This window comes from Kogia breviceps, chromosome 11 (genome assembly GCF_026419965.1).
Source record: "Kogia breviceps isolate mKogBre1 chromosome 11, mKogBre1 haplotype 1, whole genome shotgun sequence".
Taxonomy (NCBI): Eukaryota; Metazoa; Chordata; class Mammalia; order Artiodactyla; family Physeteridae; genus Kogia; species Kogia breviceps.
This window is the reverse complement of record NC_081320.1, coordinates 23,427,712-23,448,308: the sequence shown is the minus strand read 5'-3', so window position 1 is coordinate 23,448,308 and position 20,597 is coordinate 23,427,712. Positions and strand designations below refer to the sequence as shown.

The 20,597-nt window shown below is 42.3% G+C and overlaps 1 protein-coding gene and 1 long non-coding RNA gene across 16 annotated transcripts in view; one reads left to right on the top strand and one right to left on the bottom strand.

Moving 5' to 3' along the window:
* The window catches only part of LOC131765911 (centrosome-associated protein ALMS1-like), a 51,362-nt gene extending 42,102 nt beyond the window's left edge, over positions 1–9,260 (bottom strand). For 8 of the 9 annotated variants that reach the window (XR_010835403.1, XR_010835402.1, XR_010835397.1 and 5 more), the window contains exons 1-3: positions 8,944–9,260; positions 8,072–8,181; positions 4,647–4,709 (exon numbers count right to left, since the gene is read on the bottom strand). Coding sequence is in view for 1 of the 9 variants with exons in the window: in XM_067007319.1 (XP_066863420.1) it covers positions 4,647–4,709; positions 8,072–8,083 (75 nt within the window). In the remaining 8 variants the exon portion in view is untranslated. Of the gene's footprint in view, positions 1–4,646; positions 4,710–7,230; positions 7,441–8,071; positions 8,182–8,943 lie in introns of those variants that run through there. The other variant, XR_010835401.1, reaches the window with a different exon arrangement.
* Positions 9,110–20,597, top strand: part of LOC131765901 (uncharacterized) — a 42,755-nt gene continuing 31,267 nt past the window's right edge. For all 7 annotated transcript variants that reach the window (XR_010835411.1, XR_010835410.1, XR_010835408.1 and 4 more), the window contains exons 1-2: positions 9,110–9,266; positions 19,977–20,168. This is a non-coding gene — a long non-coding RNA (uncharacterized lncRNA). The remainder of the gene's footprint in view (positions 9,267–19,976; positions 20,169–20,597) is intronic.

Sequence of the window (20,597 nt, the reverse complement as noted above, 5' to 3'; positions counted from 1 at the left end):
AATATATTTTCTTTATCATATTTATATCTATTTATTTCTTTCACATCCACTTGATAGGGATTTATTGCTAAATTAAGTTACTTTCATTAAAATTCTGAGAATAAAAATAAGAACAAGAAATACGCTTCTCCCTAGAACCAACCCAAAACAAATGACAATGTTTTAAAACTTCTAAAAAGAATGAGATGCTCCATGTTTCAAAAACTTGGTAGATTAAATTTTTTTTACCTCTTTGACAGCTACAATATTTGTTATAATTATCTTTAAAAGTCAGGATATTTAGAATTGTAAAACTGATTTATATTATAAAAGTAGAGAGTTTAGCCATCAGAGCAGAAGACACATATGTGCCTTATTTTTCTGACTTGGGAATAAAGCTAATTAACTACATATTCTGTATTCTATAAAAATTACCCCCCAAAATGTTTCCTTGTATGAACTGAAAATGTCATCTTCCAAATAACATATTTTGACATTTAAGCAACTCAAATGTTGGGTGAACTGATTTTCTGGCAATGCCTTTCTCTGCCAAGTCCAAACCCAAAGGAATCATTCTATTCAATTGTCCTATTTTAACTTTTGCAATAGGCACTGTTAATGAAAATCTCAATGGTCACTCTGTTGAGACACATATTTAACCATGCACTCCACATTTCAGTTGCTTGTATCAAAAACAACTGGCTTTACAGCATTGTGATACTCTCCTTAGGAATCATACACCTGAGCACATTTTTCATGTTGTTAAAACTGTCTTTGGTTACACACTGTTTCTACACTATATTGGTATGCAAACTCTGCCCATCTACGAGTAAAATCCTCTGGGCTCTGCCCTCTTTCTCCAGTTCATCTCAGTTTTGTTGAATTCATTCTCTTATCTTGCATCACAGCACCCGAGACCATTTCTTGCTTCCTTGTTTCCTCAGAGAGGCTCTACCATAGGAAAGAGCAGTCTATGTGTCTCCAGAAAATGCTCATCCAACATTTTCCCCATTAAGATTGTGTGCAGTGAGAAGATAGTCTGGTGTAGTAGAAATAACACAGGCTCTTAATTCAGTTATTCAGAGAATATTCACCATGTGCCTGCAGTGTTCCAGAGGCTGTTTAAGGTGCTAAGGTTACAGTGGAGTGAGATACATCCCTTATCCTTATGGAGGAAGGAGAGAGACAAAAAGAATGTAAAAAATGGCTAAGATAATTTCTGGTGCTAAGTGCAATGAAGAACATAAAGCAACGTGATGGAAAGCAGTGAAGGGAGCTCTTTAGCGTAACAGGAAAGTCTTCTCTGAGGAGCTAACATGTGAATTTTTAGTCGAATGATGAGAAAAATACAATTGTGTGCACATCTGGGGAAAGTGATTCTTAAGCAATCTAGGAGGATACAGCTAGAGGTTTATAACATAGGTCTTAGGATGGTAACAAAGCATGCTGTGGCACAGAGTGGAGAGGTTAGCCTTATGAAGGAGAAGGGGTGCTTATTCCACTGAGACAGGAGGCTAGGCAGGTGTGGGTGAAGACCCTGGGTGATGTAACAATAAAGAATATCTGGAGGAAGCATGAGATGTTGTCAACATCTGATAGTAAGTGGAGTCAAGGTGCTGGAGATTTGAGAAGAGAGAGAAAAGAGAAGTGGCTAGGGCAGCATGGAAGGATTGTAGGACTTTGCTGAGTGCCTGTTTCATGTTTGTGGTCTTACATTTGTAGTGGATCCAGTTAACCTGAGTGGGTGACTTTTCTCAGACTGTTTCAGTTGCTCTGGAGCAGGAATAAGTAGATATTAGGAAATTCCATGCAAGTGTGACTGTGGGAAAGAGGATGAGCAGTAAAAATGAGGTCTGTGAGGAAGTGGTTTTTGAGCTGATCATGGAAGCTAAGCTTGGTAAGGAGCGGAAGAAGGACATGTGCAGAGTGATAAAACAGTGGGAAATGGTAGAGTGAATGAACTGAAGGACTCAATGTGAGTGAAGTTTTGTTATAGAATGAGTGGTAAGTGATGTTCACATATGAGATATTTAAAGTGGGGATATTACAAGTGTAACAATAATAATAATAGTAACTGTTATTGCTTATTAACACTGTGCCTGGCAAAATACTAGGAGGTTTATAGTCATGAACTCATTCAAACTGTACAACAGTTTTCTGAGTTAAGAATCACAGATATACCCATTTTACAGAAGAAACTGCAGAACAAAACATTAACTTGTTCAAGTCACGTTGGTAGAAAGTCACTGGGCCAGGTTACAAGATGATAACCACATCTAGGGTGTGATAATGGGAGTGGGTGGCTAGGGCAGAGTGAGAGAAAAGATTATTGGAGCAAAGGAGGATATGGACAGAAAAACCAGGGTAAAAGGTAAATCTGTTTAGACTTTAAAGACAACAAGAATTATGAGAGAAATAGTAGCAGTGGAAATAAAGATAGTCGCATCTTGAAACTCACAAATACTGAGGGCAAGTAACCAAGAGTTTGACAAATGATAACACCAAGAGGAGTAATGGATGGAAACTTCTGATCACCTGTGTTTCAAGGCATCTGGAGGTTTTGAGGAATGAAGGAGAAATGGTTTAGAAACAGTAATAATAAGCAAGGAAAGCCTAGTGCACCTCCAGACCCTGAAATATTTGGGAGCATTGTATTAACTATCTTATTTTCTGTGTTCTGAATAGGCTAGCATCTGGGCCCTTACTGACTGCCCCTCCCAGGGCGAGCCAATTCCTAGAGACAGATTGCTGGTTGCCAGAGGAGTGGGGAGATGGAGGTAAAATGGGTGAAGGGAGTCAAAAGGTATAAACTCCCAGGTATAAAATAAATAAGTTATGGGAATATAATATACAGCATGGCAACTATAGTTTATCATTATATTGTATTGCATATATGAAAACTGCTGAGAGTAAACTTTTAAAGTTCTTATCACAAATAATTTGTAACTATGTATAGTGATGAATGATAACTAGACTTGTGGTAATCATTTCACAGTATGTATAAATATCAAATCATTATATTGTACACCTGAAACTAATAAAATGTATATCAATTACACATCAATTTTTTTAATAAAAGAAAGAAAGGGCTTCCCTAGTGGCGCAGTGGTTGAGAATCCGCCTGCCGACTCAGGGGACACGTGTTCGTGCCCCAGTCCGGGAAGATCCCACATGCCACGGAGCGGCTGGGCCCGTGAGCCATGGCTGCTGAGCCTGTGCATCCGGAGCCTGTGCTCCGCAACGGGAAAGGCCACAACACTGAGAGGCCCACGTAACACACACACACACACACACAAGAAAAATTGACTGGAAAGTAAAGAGGTTCCCAAGCATCCCCTCCCACACACAGTTCCCCCTATTACTTACATCTTATATTAGTGTGTAGTGTGGTACATGTTACAATGAATGAACCAATATCAATACACTATTATTAATTAAAGTCCATAGCTTACATTATGATTCACTCTTTAAATGTATTATGACGTGTCCACCATCACTGTATCATAGTTGTTAGCTGTATTAATCATTTTGAAGAACAAATTGTGGCTTCATTGATCTTTTCTACTTCATTAATTTATGGTTTATTATTTCCTTTCATCTACTCACTTTAGAGTTATTGTACTTTTTCTCACTTCTCAACTGGGAAAAATAAAAGCACCTTATTATTTCATTCAACCCAGTTTTTGTAGCCTTCTATAGACAGTTTCTTGGGCCAGTTCCTCACCCAACGTGCCTCAAATGCCCCAGTCTTCCGTCAGTATCTTAGGTCTACTTTTTTTTTTTTTTCGGTATGCGGGCCTCTCACTGTTGTGGCCTCTCCCGTCGCGGAGCACAGGCTCCGGACGCACAGGTTCAGCGGCCATGGCTCACGGGCTTAGTTGCTCCGCGGCATGTGGGATCTTCCCGGACCGGCACGAACCCGTGTCTCCTGCATTGGCAGGCGGACTCTCAACCACTGCGCCACCAGGGAAGCCCCTTAGGTCTACTTTTTAAATTCAATTTTGCTTCTCTATCTCCTCTTCTCTATGTTACCAGTCACCTGATAAATCCAGATGACTATACTGTAAACTCACTGAAGGGAGGAACATCTCTACCTTTCTACTGCAAATAAATTATTCCAATTTCTTTCAGTTCACAGTTAAAAACAAAGGTCTCTATCATTTCATTTCGTAAAACATGATCTTCATCATGACCCTCAGGCTTCAGAAGCCTTCTTTGGTACTTAGGTTAGCCTTCAAGGTCTCTGTAATCTGATACATTTTTTCTACCTGCACCTTTTTCTCTCTCAGTATAGGCAAACGTTCCACTCAAATGAAGCACAATCCACAAATTAGCCTTTATGCATTTTATCCACATTATTATCCACTGTGAAGCATCTCTTCCACCTGTGAAATTTGCCACAATCATGCCAGGTTATCAAATGATTGGTTGCAAAAACTCATTCTTGCACTTATAAAATAATAATATAAAGTAACATAAAGAAATCTAGAAATAACTTTTTCTCAACAATCTGTTTTATCTTGCTAAATGAATTGGCAGCTTCTTAGATGCATGAACTATACTTCATACTTTTTCAATCTTTAAGAACACAACGAAGGACTCATCACATTGTAGATTTGCTAATATTTACTGAAATGCAGGTATATATCAAATAGAACATAACTTGCCTGCCAGGCGACTGGAGATGATGCCATTGCTAGATATAAGACAGTCAGCCAGAGTAGTTTTTCCTGTTAAAGTAACAATATTAATTTAAATCGATTTCTTTTCTTTAAAGGGTGAGGTAGGTAGATTGTATCAACAAATTTAACATCTAACCATACAACTGGTTTAGTAAATATTTCCTATTTACCTATACTAAGTGAAGCGAGATACAACGGGCATGTTAATTAGAACTTTGAACAAAACATCATCTGGAAGGACACAGATTCCAGCACTCCACAGTGCTGTAATCTGTACTGCCAACCCTGCGGATCAACCTCACTTTAAAATCCGTCAAGCAACATTTTTTTTTAAGGACAGAAAAAATTTTTTTAAAATTGAGGCATAATTAACACAGAGCAAAATGCACAGACTCTTAAGTGATAAGACAAACCACTGTACCAGTCAAAATATAAAACATCTCACAGGGCTTCCCCTGTGGCGCAGTGGTTGAGAATTCGCCTGCCGATGCAGGGGACATGGCTTCGTGCCCCAGTCCGGGAAGATCCCACATGCCGCAGAGCGGCTGGGCCCATGAGCCATGAACCGTGAGCCTGTGCGTCCGGAGCCTGTGCTCCGCAACGGGAGAGGCCACAACACTGAGAGGCCCGGGTACCACCAAAAAAAAAAAAAAAAAAAAATCTGACAAGCGACTTTTACAGTTACTCCAATCTGTCCGACAAAGAATTTGATCAAGTTTATTGTAATGATTGCATCAGTCATCAGATATCCGTAACTGTGTCCAGGCCTATAAACTTAAACTCTTGATAGCTCAGCATGACAAAAGGGTAGCACAGCAATCATTTTTTCCTCTGAATGATATACTGGGTAAAACATCACCACAAGACAATGGAACATTATCTTTTGCCGTATTTCCCCACGTATGGCCTCAGCTGGCTTTTGCCAGTTAAACTGTCGGAAGAAAATACCCATTTGGCAAAGAAATTCATGAAATTTACCCATATCTCCTACTGTTTGCAAGCCAATGGAGGGCATCAGCTACACTGCAGTGACCAATGCTACCTAGTATCTATGTTCAAACATAAACCCAGGAACCTACTCTAATAATAAAAAGAAATTCTTACGATACTCAAGTACCCATTTGGACCTTTAATACTGTATTAAGTGCTTGCCATGTAAATATTATGTATCAGCGTATAACCCTAGAGCGTCATTTTCCTGCTTCCAATGTAGTGGAACATTCTAAGTATGGCGAGCATATATCCCCCCTAATGCAAGTGTCAAGAAAGCAGGGACTTTGCTTTATTCACAACTGTATCCCTGGGACCAGAACAAGTCTTGGCATGTAAGAAACATTCAGCGAATTATCTGTTGAATGAATAAATGAATCACAGGTTTTCTAGGATAGTATTATCTTAACATATTTTTAAATAGTAAACTTTAAAGGAGTTTGCTGTACACACACATGCCACTGACTTGCCGCATGATTTAATTCACAAAGCAAAAAAAATATTTTTGTCAAACTTCATGTCCTCAAACTGTGAGCAGTATAATTATAGAAACTCATAGGGTAGGGTTAGTCACCAGATTGATATACAAAACTCATTCTCAGTTGCCTTCACTTACAAAGTGATCCATTACTTCTCCTTTTAGTTCCCGTAAGGACTTCACTTCCAGTATTATACCAATGGCAATAGCCACCTAACATCTTTTCTGCCTTTCAACCCATCCAAAACACTTCCACCGGACCATTCTTACTAATGTACTATTTGATTACAACATCCCTGCTTTATTCTGTTCTCCCAATGGCACCCTATTACCTAATAATAAATGCCAATGATCATCTTCATGATAAAGCAAGCACCTGCCAAGGGCTTCTCATTATCATCATTTAATCCTCACAATGCGATAAGGTAGGTTTGGTTTTTATTCCGCTACACAGAGGCTGTATACTGAAGCTCAAAAAGGCAAAGTAACTTGAAATGTTTTGAGTTCTGAACTCAGGTTGTCTAACTCCAGAGCTGGAGCACTTAACCCATATCCTAGTGCCTAGCTGGCACGAAGGGCTCTTTAAGATACAGCCCAGCCTATCTCTTCACTTTTCTCTCCTACTCCCTCACCTTCAGGAGGGTATAGAGGTTTTATTTCACACTCCCAATCCTATCACTTTGCTGTGGCTACGTGAACTAAGAAGGAGTCTGAAACCAAGCGCGGGCTTAGCAGGAGGCAATGCTGTGGTATGAAAGCAATGTCTGTGAGAAGCTAAGCACCATGCATCCCTGCCCACCTCTCATATCCCGTGCTTTGGTCACATACATTTCATTCTCCCCTTGCTGACATTATTCCCATTTGAAATGTGTGTCCCCATCTGCCATCTTGAATCACCCTTCAGGGGTCATCTCTAACACTGTTATAAAGCCCTTTTCTTAACTCATTACTAGCTTCCCGACCCTCCAGCTCTCTCAACCCTTAGAGTCTACTTTTTCCCTGTCTCATGTTGTGCTGCCTCAACCCCCAAATCACCTCTCTATATAGTGGGCTGGTGCCCTGTGCATAAATCTCTACCTTCTGACATAGCTAGCAAAATACCTCGAAATTAGCAGATGTTCAATAAACATCGGACGGGCTTCCATGGTGGCGCAGTGGTTGAGAATCTGCCTGCCGATGCAGGGGCCACGGGTGCGAGAGCCGGTGCGGGAAGATCCCACATGACGCGGAGCGGCTGGGCCTGTGAGCCATGGCCCGTGAGCGTGTGCGTCCGGAGCCTGTGCTCCGCAACGGGAGAGGCCAGAACAGTGAGAGGCCTGCGTGCCACAAAAAAAAAAAAAAAAAAAAAAAAAAAAAAAAAAAAAAAATTGGACGAGTTAAATAGAATCACGTAACTCAGGTTCTGAGGATATTATGTCAAGGCTACAGACGTTATATTACAAAGCCATTTTAAAATACTTGACAAATACTTAAAAACTCAATTTTTCGTTTAAAAGACAACAAAATATACTACATAAAAGAATAACAATCACTACTTAGCTGTGTTCCTCCCACAGCACAATTTTATTTTTTAAAATTTTTTAATTTTTATTTTATTTTATTTTTTTTTGCGGTACGCGGGCCTCTCACTGTTGTCGCCTCTCCTGCTGCGGAGCACAGGCTCCGGACGCGCAGGCTCAGCGGCCATGGCTCACGGGCCCAGTCGCTCCGCGGCATGTGGGATCTTCCTGGACCGGGGCACAAACCCGTGTCCCCTGCATCGGCAGGCGGACTCTCAAGCACTGCGCCACCAGGGAAGCCCCCCACAGCACACTTTTAAAGGAAATAAGAGTTGCAGCTTAGTAAGCATCACTCTCATCTCCCCAGAGCATCACTCCACTGACAAATGCGGAGACGCACCCCCTTCATTACTGAAAATAAGCCATTTAGAAAGGATTCTTACCATGGTCAACATGAGCCAAAACACAGATATTCCTGATGTTAACCGTGTTTTTCTGGAGTTGAATCATCTTATCCAAACTATTGAGCACCATGGTCACTTATTTCCTGTGACTAATAATTAAACACGTATTACAAATGGCTGAAGATCGGGGCGTTAAAAGATCAAAGTTTCTACTGCTGGGAGCTGACAAGACTTCTCGAGTCCCTTAAAGTAAGAACCCAACGGATGCTTCCTGAAGGGACAGACCCACTCAGGCCCAAGTCCAATTTGAGCGCTTCAACAAATACTGTACCACGACTGCACTTGCGGAGTTTACTCATCCTTCCGGATCGGCCTTTTGCGATGAATCACAAAGCTCGTGGGGGTTGGGTGCACAGCGACACCTGGAACTCTGCCCCGTACTGTGTACTCGGGCATTATTTCTCCAGGTCAGTGATTACATACTGGAAGGGTCTTACGCAGGAGGGAGAGAAGGTGCCGACATCTCTCTCTTCCCCTGCTCAATCTTTTTCCAAGCCTCTCCTATCACTCCCACTTGCTTTCACTGGAGGTGAAACACCCAGCTTCCCGACTAAATTTTGGGGTCACGTGCAGGTGCACTGAACACCTTCCATTCCTTTCCACACCGGGGAAACAAAGAAAAAACAAACCCTCAACTCTACATTCCCTTTATCCTCACTCCCTTCTTCTTTGAGAATCCCGGGTCCGCACCGAGAAACGGACCGGTCCGGACACTACGCTCGGACGGCAGCCGCTCCCAGGCCGGGCTCGCCCCTAGCCCCGTCCCCGCCCTGCCGCCGCGGCGACCCGAGACCGACACTGCCTGGAGTAGGCGGAAGAGGACGCCCGGACGCCTGCGGGCCCGCACTTACCGGCTGCCGCCGACCAGCCAGTCTGGCTCGGACCCCAGCGCCCGGCCACACCACGCTCTTCGCAGCCGCCCAGACCTCCGCGTCCACCAAACGCCCGCGCGTCAGGGGCGGGGCTGAGAACGCACGACCTTTGACCCGTTCGCGTCTCTGGCGCCGCCGGAAGTAGGCATTGAGTCCGTTAGCCATGTCCCGCCCCGTCGGTTACCTGGACTGAGGTCAGCGCGGTGGAGTTGCAGAACCTGCGGGTGCAGAGGAGCTGTGGAGCTGATCCAAAGAGCGGGGAGCATGAGGACCTGGAGTCTCTGTCAGATTTGTACCTGCGGGTAAGAAACAGCCGGTGTGGCGACCGCCGGGGCTTGGAAGCGAGCTGCGGTCTCGGGGAACGGAACCCTCAGAGTGGCCGCCCCGCCAGGTTGGAGGACGCAGGGCCCAGCGACGTCCCACTTATCCCTGTTCCTCAGATGCTCGCTGCTCACCCTCCAGCAACCGTGGGTTAAACAGTTCTGCTTTGTCGGCTCCTATCCAGGGGCGCAAACTGGAATGCTATGGCGCCAGGCGGATGATATACGCCTGTGTAGCAGCGGCTGGATGTCAGGCTGCCAAGTGTGGAGACCTGAACCGACGGAGACAGTGTATACCCACAAAATTTCTTTTTAAAATTTATTTACTTTTGGCTGTGTTGGGTCTTCGTTTCTGTGCGAGGGCTTTCTCTAGTTGCGGCAAGAGGGGGCCACTGTTCATCGCGGTGCATGGGCCTCTCACTATCGTGGCCTCTTTTGTTGCGGAGCATGGGCTCTAGACGCTCAGGCTCAGTAGTTGTGGCTCACGGGCCTAGTTGCTCCAGGACATGTGGGATCTTCCGAGACCAGGGCCCGAACCCGTGTCCCTTGCATTGGCCAGCAGATTCTCAACCACTGCGCCACCAGGGAAGCCCCTATGCCCACAAAATTTAAAAAATAAATAAATAAAAGGAAACGGAAGGAGAGTAGAACAGTGTGCAAGTCTATGGGTTTTCGACCCGTGTTACGCTTTCTTCTGTTCCTAGCTTTCCATCCCGGCCTGACCATATTCCCTTTCCCAGTCCCATCCAAACTGCTTTCCTTTGGGATCTGACAGACTGAAAATGTAGTAGGTAGTCTCCTGAAACCCAGAATTGGTCAGTGAGTTCTGCCTAACCTGTAAGCAGTCATCTCCTTCCTCAGCTTCCTTGCTGACCCAGGGATTAGACGACTATTTGCTAAATAAATATTATGAATATGTCAATCCTGTCGTACTGTAATCCCCTCCAAAGGAAAAACACTTCACATGGTGATGGAAAGCAGTTTCCCCGTAGTTTCATGGAAAATGTTGTTTTTAATTACTAATTGGATGTAGATTTAAAGGTAAGTCGACCTTTGAGGATTTGATTCATATCTGAAAACCCTGATATGCAAGAAAATTGTTTAATTTTTTTTTCTAATCTTTAAATTAATTTCTATCCAACCTAAGTTCCTTTCCCATCCAGCTGTCAGGAAATTTCAGTCTTCATTATGTTGGAGGCTCCCTTTTCTCCAAGCAGTAAAATGATCCAGGGAGCAGAGGCATTGCCAATGCAAGAGGAGTCTTCTCTGGGCTTTAGACATTGGTAATGCTTCCCCCTGAAATGTCTCTTGCTGAAGTTCGCAGAATTCCTTCAAGAGTGGTGCCACCGCTGCTTTCAAGTTTACGTATGAGGTACAAGAATCTTGGCAAAGCTGGGAGTCACTGTTGTAGGCTTCCACCTAGCCAACTCTTGATATCCGGCCACCTCCTGGAACACTGATAGAATGGGGCAAAGACCCCCGCTCTTTTAAGAACTCCCTCCCCCTCATCTTCTACCTCCTTCCTCTCTCTGGGGAATCGTCCCCTCTTCCCTCTTTTGCAGTCCAGGACCATCTGTTTCCTCTTAGGACCTTATTTCCAGAAGGACATCTGATTTCATCTCTTCATGAATTGTTTTTTAAAAGACAGGAGAACGTGTTGACTTCAGGCAGCTTATATCCTTGGCCCTTCCAAAAGTCCTGCAAGAAGGAAATATCAGGGTCCTGACTACCTGCTTGAAATAAAGGAGGGGAAAAAAACTGGGAGAACAAACTCATTAATATTTCAATACATTGCCTCTCTTTAGGAGGATCAAGATTGTCAAGAGACCCCTTCAGGGAAATTTTGACCTGCATCTGCTACTTTTTCACCTTGCTGTTTGAATCTTTTGAATCTTTGTATGTAACTAAATCTTTTCAAATGTCTATTTCTTTCACTATGTCAGTCAAAACAACCATGTATCTCAGAACATCGTTTTCTCTGCAATGTGTGTATACAATTGCTCATGTGAGTTAAACTATGATAAGTTATTTATGTTTGCATAGGCGACATCATTGCCCACATGGAATGGGCATCATTGCCCATAGTAGGCACTCACTATTTATTCAGTGTGTGAGAGACAAAAAAGTCCTTTTAAGCCTAAACTTTTCATTTGGACTCAGCTCTTTTGATCTTTGTCAGTTCAGTGGGTTCTTTTCTCTATTTTCTTAATGTGTACACTATATTCAAGGTACAATCTTAGGCAGTAAGTATAAAAATATCAAGAAAGAGAGGTTTTTGCTTTCCAGGAACTCATACATCAGCTTTCTATAATTTAGGGTTTTTGAAATGCTCTGTAACAACTTTAATTTTTAGTGCTATCCATTTTCTTTTCATTTCAGATAGAGTTTATTTTACTTACCTAGCAAAGGTGGAGAGCTTCAAACTTTTACTCCAGTACTTATACCTTTAACATTTCAGGCAACTCTTGCAGTGCTTTGGTGATTCCCGTTACTTTTGTAGGTTTGCGGCTCTTCCAGAGATGTGAAGATTTTCCATAGTCCTCATACTTTGGTGTGATTTGGAATCATCTAGAAAGGTTAAAATTGCAGATTCCAGAGCTCCACCTAAAATAGTCAGTAGATAATGAAGTGGATCCCAGGAATATGCATTTTTAACCAGCACTGCTGGTGATTCTGTTGCTACAGACACAATGCAATGGGCAGGTATTGGACTGTTCACTGGGTATGACAGGGAACAGAAAGAAGGGCTTTCCCACTATGTTTATAGTCTTGTGGGAATGATAGTCCCACAACAAAAATCAGGTAAACAAGATAACGACACATTATAGTAAATGAGATGAAGGAATTGAGCAGTTGGTTGAGATAGAGCAAATGGGAATGGTTGCTCTTTTCTCTTTACCTTTATTCCTTTCTTTCTTGATGCCTTAATGATTCATAATGGAAATTTGAAATAAATTTCACAATGTTCATATTTATTGAATAAAGATTTTGCATTTAAGCAACTCGAAGTGTTAAAATCAAGAAAGTTTAACCTGCCACATCTTTCTGTCAAAGGCAGTTGCTTTTCCATTCTGGGCTTTCTCAGTTGCCTTGTTCAAGTAGCCTGTAATAGTAAAACAATAAAATAAAATAAAATAAGAAATGTCCCAACTCCCAAAAGGTTCAAATATGCCAACAAAAGTAAAACTTCCATGTCTTAAATCATCATCTTTCCACTTACTAAAACATTAGATCTTTTCTTTGTAGTTTGACTAGGGAACTAGCAGTATTTCCAAGAGCCATATTCAAGGGGTTTGGAACTCTTGCTTGACTCCTTCATGGTGACCACGTTGACTAGGCAGCAGAAAGCAGCTGATTCATCTGTACCAACAAAGAATCATGTGTCATTCTGTTCTATACTTTTCTATAATATAGGAAGAGACTGTGTAAAGAGCAGATGTCTGGACTTGTACAGGACTTTTGATCCTTTATAGCATTACAGCTGTCGCACAGTAGATGATCGCCAGAGTTGGCCGGAAGTCTGCCCTGAAAGTATGATTCCAGACATGTCAAGTGTTTTAGGATAGATCAGATGACTAAGAGTGTACTTACCCTTTACTACTTCTCCATAGAAAGTAGCTCTGGGTTTGGAGATCAACTTTCTAACTCCTAACTAATCTTACTAGAGAAACTAAGACTTCTAAGCTTTCTCTGTCCTCTCCACTTCCTGATTGCATTCTAGCCTATTCCTCTCTAGCTGGTATTTGGGAAGAGCAAAGAACAACTCAGGTGTCTTGAGAAGCAGAGGTATGGGATTTATCCACTAAATAATATTTCATAAGCATTCGTTAAGTGTCAGGTGCTATGCTAGGCACCTGGGATACAGTGGTGAGCAAAACAGTCATGATCTCTGTGCTCACAGACGTTGCAGTCTCGTGAAGGTGTCAGTCAAAAACATCACTCAAGGGCTTCCCTGGTGGCGCAGTGGTTGAGAGTCCGCCTGCCGATGCAGGGGACGCGGGTTCGTGCCCCGGTCCGGGAAGATCCCACGTGCCGCGGAGCGGCTGGGCCCGTGAGCCGTGGCCGCTGAGCCTGCGCGTCCGGAGCCTGTGCTCCGCAACGGGAGGGGCCACAACAGTGAGAGGCCCGCGTACTGAAAAAAAAAAAAAAAAAATCACTCAAAGTAAGTATGAAATTGCAACAGTGATCAAATCTGTGAAGGATAGGCGCAAGGTAACTTCGGATCCAGAATAAGAGGCTTGACTTTATCAGGGAAATGAGAAAAATGAGCTAAAATCTGAAGGCTGTAAAGCAATTAACTGGATTAAGACTGTAAGAAAGTGCCTTCCAAGGAGAGAGCAGCATGTAGCAGGAAGGAGCATGATAAGAAGGAAATTGTCAGAGAAGGCCAACAGGAGCAGAGAAAGCAAGAGGAAGCACGGTGTGATTTGAAGCTAGTGAAAGAGGCCATGTTCAGTTTTTTCTATGTCCTTAGAGCAATAAGAAGCCACTGGAGCTTTCTTTTCTTTTTTGTTTGTGTGTTTGTTTGTTGAGGGGGGTACGAAAGAGAGGTGAGGAAGAGGCTAGGGAGATGTGGGCAAGAATGACCTGATCAAATTTATGTGAGAAAGGATTTCTTTGGGTGCAATGTAAGAAAAGATTGGAGAGAGAACTAGTAAATGAGTTTAGGAAGGTATTGAATGGATTTGAATGAGCTATTATGAAAGCTTGGAATGGTGATGAGAGAGAGAAAAGCGGATTTAAGAGATATTTAAGAGGCAGAATTGACAGGAGCTGATGATGAACGAAATATAGGAGGGAAGTGAGGCGTGAAGGGTTAGTCGTAGGTTTCTGAGTGCAGCTGAAGAGACGGTGATGCCAGTCACTAAAATAGGGAACAAGCCAATAGGCCCAGATTTGTTGGGGGGAAATAGTTTGATTAGGGGTATACTAAGTTTTGAAGTGCCACTGAATATCCAACAGGCCACTGTAAAGACTGGTACGGAGCTAAGAGAGGAGGTCTGAGTGGAGATGTACGAGTGAGAGGTGTTTCCACATAGTTAGTAATTGCAGCTGTGGAAGTAGAGGCGTTGTCCTCAGGAGGGAACATTGGGTGAGAAGGGGAGAGTGGGTAGCCCCAGTGTCGAGGAACTGCCCAACTTCATGACTGACTATAGGAGGGCGAAGCTGCGTAGGAGACCAAGAAGAAATAATGAGGAAGGCAGGGAGCGAGAATTTCTCAGAAATGGAGGGAGTGGGCAATAACGTCAATTACAACTTGAGAGGTTAAGTAAGATGAGGACTAAAAACGCCTGATGGATTTAATCACATAGAAGTCACGGTGCACCTTCAAGCTGTGTTAGAGAAGTGACAGTGCTGGCAACCAGGTTGAAGTGGGTTGATGGGGGTGAGGAAACGGAGTTAACAAGTCTGAGAGGTTATATCGTGACTAGAGAAGGGATTCAGTGAGTTTTGGTTTTTGGAGCTTAGGGACATAAACAGAAAATATTAATACAAGATGGTTTAAATAAATGATACAGTGAGTGAAACAGTCCATAGTGTCCCAAAGGAAAAAAGCAATTTTGAAGACTTGTAGTGATTTGTAGAGCTAACATATTACCCTTACTGTGTACTAAACACTCATGTGTATGCTGTACATGCGTGCATGTGTCAGTCCTTCCAACAACCCGATGAGGTAGATGGTATTATTGTCCTATTTGATATCTAAGGAAACTGGACCATCGACAGGGGAAGTTATCCCACATCATAAGTCTGGTGAATGACAGAGCCAGGGTTTGGACCCAGGTAGTCTGATCAGTCTGAGTCTGTGGTCTCACCACCCCACCAGACAACCTCAGTGTCTGCAGTACTACCTCTGCCACATAATGTTATATAATGTCCAGGGTGGCTAGGGTACCATATGACTCCTATCCCTGGCAAGGGCTTCTGGGGATCTGAAGATGGATAAGACCCACATCAATACTATGAATATGATTTATGTCTAAAGGCCAGAGTTTAGACGTAAGTTCTTTCCTTAATTGATTACTTAATGATGAGCAGAAAGACAGCATGACTTCAACAAGAACAGAGCATGCCCAAATCGTTTATTAGAGTCTTTAATAGGATGAATAAGGATTTTGACAAAGTGGACCCAGGCGATAGAGTTAAAATTGTTTTCAGATTCATTAAATCTTTAACCTGAGATTTCCTTCCAGGTTAGGAAAAAATTCAATGATTTGAAGACTGTGTTTATGTAAGATCCAGTTAACTGAGGATCCATTGTAAAGATGTTTTGAAAACTAGGATTTTTGACATTTATTTTTCTTATATCTAGTCACTGGATAGGACATAGAGGAATTCAATAATCTCTTTCAAGTAGCTTATCAACCATCACCATTTTAATATCTTCTTAGACTTTTCAAGTAAAAAAAAGTCTGGAAAATTTTAATACTGCATTGAAATACTTAGAAATAAAAGAACCTGTGAAGCTATGTTTCAAATTTATATATTTCAGGTCAGATTCTCATCCTTATGAAATAGTCAAAGAGGCTTGCCATGCACCAGAACAATATAAACCAAAGCAGGGGGAGATTGATCTTGGTACTGCCTATAAACGGCCTCTTAATTCTTGTAAAGTGCAGCGTGTGGCAATAGCTCGGCCTTTGGAGAGACAAGTTAAAAAAGGGAAGTTGGCTACTGTCCCAACCTATAAAGGTAACTTGCCATTTCAAAAACTAAAGAGGCGGGCTTCCCTGGTGGCGCAGTGGTTTGGAGTCCGCCTGCCGATTCAGGGGACACGGGTTCGTGCCCCAGTCCGGGAAGATCCCACATGCTGCGGAGCAGCTGGGCCCGTGAGCCATGGCCGCTGGGCCTGCGCGTCCAGAGCCTGTGCTCCGCAACGGGAGAGGCCACAGCAGTGAGAGGCCCGCATACTAAAAAAAAAAAAAAAAAAAAAAGCTTTGAGATCTAACATCAGATCATGATTTTGGTGCATTGCCAAACTTAAGTCTCCGTGGCTTAGGAGAAAACTTTTTTCTCTGTTGTCTAAATAGTATTGTATAGTGAGAAAAAAACAGACTATTTGCTTGATGGACAGTTAAGAGACCTGGATTCCTGTCCAAATTCAACCACTTAATTAGTTTTCTCTATCTCAAACCATGAAAACAAAGGATACCACTGAACAAGCATTATGTCATATTTGTCACATTATGCCACATTTAGTCGGCACTGTTCCTTTCCTTCCATCCCAGAATGAGTTGAAACTTTACTGAGCATACTGGAGCCTTTGAGAACGTCAAATAAAGAGCATCCCTCTTCTCCATTCAAGTTCTGAACCAACCGATAAAGCAACAGAGTTAGCAGGTAGAGAACCAAAATACTCCCTTTATACTGATAAAGGCTGGAGTAGAGGGTGAAGCTTGCATCTGTTAGCAGATGGTCCCTGATACTGCACCTCAGAACACAGTAGGCTTGTCCACCCAGTGAGACAGTGTTGGAGCACCACCTAGGCAACCTGCTCCTCCAAGACTTCCCGCATGGAATACCTTCTGCCTCCTGGCAATGGACTTGGAAGAGTAAGGACTGTACAACGTATGACCAGTTTCTTTCCAAAAATCAATCTGATTATATAATAGTCTGTTGATTTTTGGCAGGGAGTGGGGTCCTTTATTTTTAAACAATAGGCTATCTTGTTAGTTCATAGTTTTTCTGTATTTTTTGGTTAATAATGTAATTGCATATTTAGGCTTGAAGCCTTTTCACTAGTTATGTGATATAACTGAATGGGTATGTTCTAATATAAAACACTTTTGTACGAGTGATGCCATCCACAATAAAAGTCATGATTTATACTTTAAACGGGTAATAACAATACATACTTTTTCTTTAAATGTCACTCTTATCAGTTTAATGGGTAACTAAAGTATATGGTATCAGTATGCTGTGATCTATATGTCAGCCCAGGAGTGAGATCTATACAAAGGACACATTTTTAAGACAATGCACATGGTGAACAAATATATTGTTATAGTCTAATATAGCATATAGTAATTGCTAAGAGATGTATTTATTGGTATGCAGAGGAGATAGTGTATTGTGTAATAATTTGACATAAAAGATAATTGGTGGGCTTCCCTGGTGGCACAGTGGTTGGGGGTCCGCCTGCCGATGCAGGAGACACGGGTTCGTGCCCGGGTCCGGGAGGGTCCCGCATGGCGCGGAGCTGCTGGACCCGTGAGCTATGGCTGCTGAGCCTGCACGTCTGGAGCCTGTGCTCTGCAACAGGAGAGGCCACAATGGTGAGAGGCCTGCGTACCGCAAAAAAAAAAAAAAAAAAAAAAGATAATTGGTGAACTGTCTGTACTAGGTCTTTTAAACAAGCATAGTAAGATTTTCTTTTCTTTTTTTCCCTACAAAGTCTATTTAAAAATATAACAATAGTGATATTCCTTAATGCAGTGACTATTTACATATGAGACACACACATACACACCAACACTAGTTCTGGCTTCTCATTACCTGGGTTTCCTATAGATAGATTCCTGTACTTCCACTCCCATAATCCAGTGTTGAGGATTCCTGGGTTCCTTCTGGCCTTCTCTCTCCTCATCTTCCCTAGTGAGGAAAAGTGATCCTTGTATTTCCAGGTTTCAGGCATGAGACAACAAATACTAAGGGCCGAGGGAATAATTCATCGTGCTGCGTGATGATTGTACTGCAGGCTTTGTAGATACCTACTGCAGGACAGGTCTGTAGCTGAAGAGAAATCATCATGGGAAGAGACTCTCTCACTGTCACCTAAGAATTAGAGGACAGAGCAAAGGCAAAAATGGGATATGATTAAAAACAAAAATGAAAAACTCTACAAGACAGTGAGAAGGGTGACATCTAGATTCTGGAGATGTGGTTCTGTGAAACTGGTGGCTCTTAGACAGATACATACCTGCCCCTAGCAGCCTTGCTTTAGAAAGTCATTCAGATTAAAATGTAGATAGTGAAAATAGGTCAGTATTTGATTTGATACTTTTTAGGGATGACTCTTCTGTGTGCTGGGCACTATAAGGAATAGAGATCTGAATTGAGCATGGTTGTTGACATTTAGAAACTTTACAGTTGAGTTGAGAAAGAAGAGCAGTAATAGCCTGAAGAATTAGATAGTCATACGAGCAATCAAAATATGAGATATCACAAGAAGAGGCGAATAATTCACTAGAAAAGTAACGGAACAATTAGGGCTTCAAACACTTAGACTAAGCAAGATATCACTCCAGGCTAGTCTGGGAATGCATCACAGACTAGTAAGTATTGATATATAGAAAGAGGAGGGATATCCTAAAAGCTAGGATGAGGTGAGCAAAAAAATCATAAAGCCAGAAAGATAAGAGGGTTGTTCAGTGAACATGGTGGGAACCAGAGAATTTCAGGATCTGAGAGATTGGTGTATAGTTCCAAAAATGTAGGTTGAGATCAGATTGTGAAGTCTTGGTTGTCAGACTGAGGAGCTCAATTAACGTTTTTCTAGTAGCCAGTAAAAATTTTTCAGTTCTGCTACCAGATAGGACATAGCAGATGGCAGAAAGCCATTACTTCCACTGAAACAGCTTAAAAACATACATACATTTAAAAAAATCTCTTTTTAATGGAAGCAAAGAACTAAAATTACAGAGACAGGGGAGCCCTTCCTAGATGAGCTGGGATGGCCAACTGTGTACTTCTCTGGGAGCATTTGTCAGGTCTAGGCCAAGGCTGAAAATTAAGGTAGCATCAGCAGCGGGACCCTCGTAGGGGAAGGGAAACCAGCGGAGCACCTGACATGTAGGCCAGTGTGACCAACTGGAATCTGTAAATACCCCTGATGTGTGGCTGGTTTTCCTTGTGGGATGTCTGCTGAGTGATTAGGGGGCATGGTAGGCTAGAGGACTGAACCTTCTAATTATCAAATCATGTTTAAAAGGAAGCTAGCTAACAGAACATTGGTTTCCCAAGGGCAAAACCAATTTTCTATGGTAGAAAAAAAATGTTTATGAGAGCTGAAAACAATCATGTTTTAAATTTTTAAACGAGATTTAGAAAATTTGTTACAGGAAATCAGGATTTTTGTTTTTAAATTTTATTTATTTATTTATTTATTTATGGCCGCACTGGGTCTTCTTTTCTGTGCGCGGGCTTCCTCTAGTTGTGGCTAGCGGGGGACACTCTTCATCGTGGTGCGTGGGCCTCTCACTGTCGCGGCCTATGTTGTTGAGAAGCACAGGCTCCAGACGCGCAGGCTCGGTAGTTGTGGCTCACGGGCCCAGCTGCTCCGAGGCATGTGGGATCTTCCCAGACCAGGGCTCGAACCCTTGTCCCCTGCATTGGCAGCCAGACTGTCAGCCACTGCACGACCAGGGAAGCCCCAGGAAATCAGGATTTTAAAACCCATTTTGTATTAATATTTTAACCAAGATTGTCCTTTAATATGCATTCTGAGAGTTGCATAATGTACATTCCCGTCCGAACTATTTTAATCCAAACATACTTTCTGGTAGCTTGCCTCAATCTACTATCATTTGTACGTGTGTTTATAATTATGGCAATTATAGGGTTATTCATATATGAGTTATTTATAAGTGCCTTAGGACTAATACAACACCACTGAGAATGATACATGCATTCTTTTCATTGAAAATGATACATGGATTCTTTTTTCATGACAACAGTATTTTTTTTCCTTAGATTTCAAGACATCTGCATAGTGTACCCTGAGTCAAGTTTTGGTTGGCAGTGTCAAGATGGCTGCACTGCTCCTCGCTGTGTTTAAGTTAGAAAGAGGCATTGTGGTATGACAAGTAAAGGCTCTGTGGCTTGGGAATCAAAGCTCCTGTGCTCAAGTTCCAATGACACCGGTTTCTACTTGTGCCATCCTAGGTAAGTGACTCTTGTCTTTGAGGCTCAGTGTGTTCATTTGTAAAAGAATTATCTGCTCTGCCTACCTCTCAGAAGTTTTGCTCTGAGCATCAGGTCATGTGATACAACATAATGCGTAAACTAAAAGTGCTAACCAAGTGTCAGGGATTGTTAATAAGTCACTCAGTCTCTTTCTGTACCTGTTTCTCTGTTTTCAAATTAGGAGAATTACCTACTCATCACTCACTTTCTGTCCTGTAGCAAAGATTGTAAAATAACCTAATCTGCTTCGAGCTTACGAGTAGTATGATTTCTGAGATGAGACTTGCCCTCTAAAGCTTCACAAGCACCCTAGAAGTTGTTACAGAGAATGGAGAGCTTGGATGGGGGGAATAATGTGGTTCGAATGACAGTACTTCCAAAAAGGGAAAAGCACTTGCGAGAGTACTT